General features: G+C 41.9%; 1 protein-coding gene across 1 annotated transcript; it reads right to left on the bottom strand.

The window, feature by feature from the left end:
* Nucleotides 1-367: 367 nt before the first annotated feature.
* On the bottom strand, nucleotides 368-724 carry LOC121856707 (G-box-binding factor-like). The gene has a single exon (XM_042352399.1). It carries the CDS (start codon nucleotides 722-724, stop codon nucleotides 368-370), a length of 357 nt encoding a protein of 118 aa, XP_042208333.1.
* Nucleotides 725-6363: the final 5639 nt, after the last annotated feature.

Raw genomic sequence — 6363 nt, 5'->3', positions numbered from 1 at the left:
AGACAGACAGACAGACAGACAGACAGACAGACAGACAGACAGACAGACAGATAGATAGATAGATAGATAGATAGATAGATAGATAGATAGATAGATAGATAGTGTTGTCTAAAGATAATTAAGCTGCGTGGCTGAGGTCGAGTCCGGAACGACGACGACGAGAGAGAGAGTGTTAGTGGTGAGGAAGGATGAAGGACAAGACATCATGGTATTTGGGGAGACAGACAGACAGACAGACAGATGGACAGAGACAGACCAACCCAATACCATTCAAACCGCAACCACCTCAACAACCTCACTCTCCCCAACAACTCACCTACCTACAACCCCAACCCCACCCACCACAGGGTCATGCAAACTCATCCTACTATTCAGAGTGAAGTAGCAGTGCAGTAAACCCTGAGGCGCCATAGTGTGTTGCTTGTGTTGCTGCGCCATAGTGTGTTGCTTGTGTTGCTTGTGTGTGTTGCTTGTTGCAGCGCCATAGTGTGTGTTGCTTGTGTTGCTGCGCCATAGTGTGTTGCTTGTGTTGCAGCGCCATAGTGTGTTGCTTGTGTTGCTGCGCCATAGTATGTTGCTTGTGTTGCTGCGCCATAGTGTGTTGTTTGTGTTGCTGCGTCATAGTGTGTTGCTGTTGCTGCGCCGCAGGTATGTTCTTGTGTTGCTGCACCATAGTGTATTTGTTTTTGCTGCGCCATAGTGTATTGTTGTGTTGCTGCGCCATAGTGTGTTGCTTGTGTTACGCGCCATAGTGTGTTGCTTGTGTTGCTGCGCCATAGTGTGTTGCTTGTGTTGCTGCGCCATAGTGTGTTGCTTGTTGCTGCGCCATAGTGTGTTGCTTCTGTTGCTGCGCCATAGTGTGTTGCTTCTGTTGCAGCGCCATAGTGTGTTGCTTGTGTTGCAGCGCCATAGTGTGTTGCTTTGTTGCTGCGCCATAGTGTGTTGCTTGTGTTGCAGCGCCATAGTGTGTTGTTGTTGTGTTGCAGCGTATAGTGTGTTGCTTGTGTTGCTAGTAAGTCAGGGAGTGTCAGTAACCGGTGGGCGTTCTGTTATTATGGTAAGTGGGTGAGAGAAGGGGGTAGGGAGTGAAATTGGGGAGGTAGGTAGGAGGTGGGGGAGTAGGTAAGAGGTGAGGGAAGTGGGTGGGAGGGGGGAAGTGGGTAAAGAGGTGAGGGAAGTAGGTGAGAGAGGGTGGGGGAAGTGGGTGGGAGGAGGTGGGGGAAGTGGGTAGAGAGGTGAGAGATGGGTGGGGAGGTGGGGAAGTGGGTAAGAGAGAGGGAGTGGGTGGGGGTGGGGGAGTGGGTAAGGAGAGAGAGGTGAGGGAGAGTAGGTAAGAGGGTGAGGGAAGTAAGGAGAAATGAGAGGAGGAAAGTAGATGGAAGAGATATAAAGGAAAGTAGATAGGAAATGATTTCAACATATTAAAATACTCTTTATACATATACAATATAGCAATGAAATATACCATACTAATATATATCGTCCTATAATACCTCCGAGATATATACTATTAAAAAAATATATATCAAGAAATAGTGAAGAAAAAACAAATATATAATTCCCCGGTAAATTATTATCATGCTGGTTCAGGTAGGAATCAAACACTGAGATATATTGACTGTCTTAATATTTCATCTGTCTCTTTCAAAGTTGCCCAGTGAGACAGCAGCTTCCTATTGTAACAGCGAGCCTTAGGGAGTCTGCTGTAGTGTGTAATGATCCAAACTTTATGTTATGTGGAGTCTTATGAGTCTTTCTGGAGTCTATCTCTTAGTCTTAAAGGGTCTTAGGGTTATTTTTTCCTCGTATCTGGTGGGTTGAGTGTTTTAAAATGGTGGTAAATTAACACTGAGACTCTACCTTAACTAGATACCTTCACTTAACACAGTTAGGAGACAAAATTAACGACTCTACCTTAACTAGATACCTTCACTTAACACACCAGTTAGGAGACAAAATTAACACTGAGACTCTCACCTTAACTAGATACCTTCATAACACACCAGTTAGGAGACAAAATTAACACTGAGACTCTACCTTAACTAGATACCTTCACTTAACACACCAGTTGGGAGACAAAATTAACACTGAGACTCTACCTTAACTAGATACCTTCACTTAACACACAGTTGGGAGCAAGTGGAGACTCTACCCACTTAACACACCAGTTAGGAGACAAAATTAACACTGAGACTCTACCTTAACTAGATACAGCTACAGAGCAACAGTTAAGGGACAGGTTAAGGTGGATGATGTTTTAGTGAATCCAGAACACTTTAACTCTTGGGGTTGGACGGTACGGTGATTAACGTCACTATTCTTCATTCTTTGTTACGAATGTTTCCTTCGTCCTCCTTCCTTCTTCCTCCTTCTCTCTCTACTCATATTTTCTTCCTGAAGCTCTACTCCTCCTTCTTTCCCTCTTATTTCTCCTCCTTTTCCTATCCTCCCCCACCTTTCTCCTCTTCTCCCCCTTTACTCCTCTTTTCCTCTTCTTCTTACTACCCTCCTCCTCCTCCCTCTTCTCCCCCTCCCTTCTCCTGTTCCCCCCTTACTCCTCTTTTCCCTCTTCTTCTTACCCCTCCTCCTCTCCCCTTACTCCTCTTCCCTCTTCTTCTTACTACCCTCCTCTCCCCCTTTCCTCTTTCCTCTTCTTCTTACCCTCCTCCTCCTCTTCCCCTCAACAAATTTACTGAAGCCTTGTTATACAGTATCATACACCATTTCATACAACTTTCACTCATAATAAAGTCATTCTACACAACTTTCCTCATAATAAAGTCATTCTACAACTTTCACTAATAATAAATCATTCTACACAACTTTCACTCATAATAAATCATTCTACACAACTTTCACTCAAATAAAGTCATTCTACACAACTTTCACTCACAATAAAGTCATTCTACACAACTTTCACTCACAATAAAATCATTCTACACAACTTTCCTCATAATAAAATCATTCTACACAACTTTCACTCATAATAAAGTCATTCTACACAACTTTCACTCACAATAAAGTCATTCTACACAACTTTTATAAAATCATTCTACACAACTTTCCTCATAATAAAATCATTCTACACAACTTTCCTCATAATAAAATCATTCTACACAACTTTCACTCATAATAAAGTCATTCTACACAACTTTCACTACTTAAAAGGCTTCAAATTATCTTTCTCTCGTTAAAGGTCAATCCCATACGCCTCTCCCCCACAGGCTATCTTTAACACTAACGGCTGAAAAAGACTGACTATTATAACCCAGTAATGTCCCCCACAAGACATATTTATTAAGTCTCCTCGAGTGAGTTTATGATTTCCGTTTTTCCTTTCTGGTGTAACTAATAAATTTTGGTCTCATCTTTGTTTTAATGTTTTATGAGATGTGGAGAGGTGAGGGAGAGGGGTGAAGAGAGGTGAGGGTGAAGGGAGAGAGAGAGAGGGGTGAGGAGAGGTGAGGTGAAGGGAAGAGGGGTGAAGATGTGGAGAGTTGAGAAAGGAGAGGAAGGGAGGGAGGAGATGGAGATTGAGAGAAGATGGGAAGGGGACAGGGAGGGAGGGAGGTGGAGAATGAGAGGTGAGGAACGGGAAGGAGGAGGAGAATGGACAGAGGAAAGAGGAGTGGGAGAAAGAGGAAAGTGAATGAAAGATGGAGGAAGAGGAAGGGAAAGAGAAATGGAGAAGGGGAAGAAGGGAATAACAGATAAGGAGGTTGGGAGATAGAAAGGGGAGAAGAGAGGGAAGAAGAGAGGGATATGGAAAGAGGAGAGAGAAGAAAGGAGATAGGGACGAAAAGAGTGAGAGAGAGAAGAGAGTGGAGAGTTAAAGGAAGGTGATAAAATATGTCTTAACAGAGAGAGAGAGAACACAGACCGACAGAGATGACAGAGAGACATGCAGAGAGAGAGAGGTGTGTGTGTGTGTGAGTGTGTGTGTGTGTGTGTGTGTGTGTGTGTGTGTGTGTGTGTGTGTGTGTGTGTGTGTGTGTGTGTGTGTTCGTAGTTATATATCTTTACTGCTAATTAAGACCATTTTTTCCGTGTTTATTTTTCATTTTACATTCCTCGCTGATCTTAAGGCTGGAGATTTGTTTGTGTGTTTGTTTGTGTGTTTGTTTGTGTGTTTGTTTGTTTATCTGTTCATTTTATTTATTTATTTGTATTTTTATTTATTTATTCATTTATTTATTTATTTATTTTGTTAATTTATTTATTGTTTTTCATTTTCTGATCTTAAACACACACACACACACACACACACACACACACACACACAGAGAGAGAGAGAGAGATCCTGTTATTACAAGTCTGTGTAATGGTATTGTTTACACATGAACTATATAAAAATAGATAAATAAATAAATAATTAAATAAACGAACAAATAAGTAAATGAAAAAATAAACAAAAACATAAACAAATAAACAAACAAGTAAAAATAGGGAGAGGTGAGGGAGGAAGAGGAAAGGAAGAGAGGAAGGAGGTGGGAGGAAGGAAGAGGAGGAGGTGTGAGGGAAGAGGGAGAGAAAGAGCAGAGGAATACAGAAGAGAAAGGGAGGAGAGGAGGAGAAGAATAAATGAGTGAAGAAAGAAGAAAGAGGGAAAAAACAAAAAAACAATGAAAATAAGAAAAACTAAAAGGAAAAACGGTTGCCAATCAGTAAATAAAGCCGACATTTTGCACATCATCACAAGGTCACAAGAACTTACGGTCTATAAGGTAAATTCATCACAAATTACACAGGTAAGAATATGTTGTGAGTTAATTAAGTTGTCCAGGTGTGTTTGTCTACCTTAAGTATTAATGCCACCATCCAATTACCATCTACAGGAACAGGTGAGTTATGGTGAGGTGTACGTGTCTTGTGTGTGTGTGTGTGTGTGTGTGTGTGTGTGTGTGTGTGTGTGTGTGTGTTGAAGAAAATTAACAGTGAAACAAGTGTGACTCTCTCTCTCTCTCTCTCTCTCTCACTCCTCTCTCACTTATCTTCCTTCACACACTCACACACACACACCACACACACACACACACACACACACCGCCAAAGAACAAGGCACTCTTAGATAATTACAAAGCAGATATTGAGACGCCAGCAACATAATGACTCACTAAGTTCTACTCCTTCACACAGACACCGTGCCATTATGTGCCATTAAGGTGGTATTAGTGCCATTGAGTGTCAGTGTGTCATTATGCCATTGTGTGTCAGTGTCATTAGTGCCATTGTGTGTCAGTGTCATTAAGTACCATTGTGTGTCAGTGTCATTAAGTACCATTGTGTGTCAGTGTCATTAGTGCCATTGTGTGTCAGTGTCATTATGCCATTGTGTGTCAGTGTCATTAGTGCCATTGTGTGTCAGTGTCATTAGTGCCAGTGTGTCAGTGCATTATGTCCATTAGTGTCAGTGTCATTAAAATTGCCATTGTGTGTCAGTGTCATTAAGTGCCATTGTGTGTCAGTGTCATTAAGTACCATTGTGTTAGTGTCATTAAGTGCCATTGTGTGTCAGTGTCATTAAGTGCCATTGTGTGTCAGTGTCATTAGTGCCATTTGTTGCTAGTGTCATTAAGTGCCATTGTGTGTCAGTGTCATTAGTGCCATTGTGTGTCAGTGTCATTAGGTGCCATTGTGTGCCAGTGTCATTAGTGCCATTGTGTGCCAGTGTCATTATGCCATTGTGTGTTAGTGTCATTGGGTGCCATTGTGTGTCAGTGTCATTAGTGCCATTGTGTGTCAGTGTCATTAGTGCCATTGTGTGTGTGTTTTAGTGCCATTGTGTGTCAGTGTCATTATGCCATTGTGTGTCAGTGTCATTATGCTAGTGTGTGCAGTGTCATTATGCCATTGTGTGTCAGGCAATATTATACTAGGTCAGTGCATAATGCTAGGTGCCAGTGTCATTATGCCATTGTGTGTTAGTGTCATTATGCCAGTGTGTGCACAGTGTCATTAAGTACCATTGTGTGTTAGTGTCATTATACCATTGTGTCAGTGTCATTAGTTTGTGTGTCAGTGTCATTATGCCATTGTGTGTCGCGTTATTATGCCATTGTGTGTCAGTGTCATTATGCCATTGTGTGTCAGTGTCATTAAACCATTGTGTGTTAGTGTCATTATGCCAGGTGGTGCCAGTGTCATTATACCAGTGTGTGTCAGTGTCATTAAACCATTGTGTGTCAGTGTCATTATACCATTGTGTGTCAGTGTCATTAAGCCAGTGTGTGTCAGTGTCATTGGTGCCAGTGTGTGCTGTCATTAGTACCATTGTGTGTCAGTGTCATTATGCCAGTGTGTGCCAGTGTCATTAGGCACCATTGTGTACAGTGTCATTAAACCATTGTGTGTCAGTGTTTATAC

Source organism: Homarus americanus, unplaced genomic scaffold (genome assembly GCF_018991925.1).
Source record: "Homarus americanus isolate GMGI-L3 unplaced genomic scaffold, GMGI_Hamer_2.0 scaffold23818, whole genome shotgun sequence".
In the NCBI taxonomy this organism is placed as follows: domain Eukaryota; kingdom Metazoa; phylum Arthropoda; class Malacostraca; order Decapoda; family Nephropidae; genus Homarus; species Homarus americanus.
This window is presented reverse-complemented; position numbering and strand designations above follow the sequence as displayed.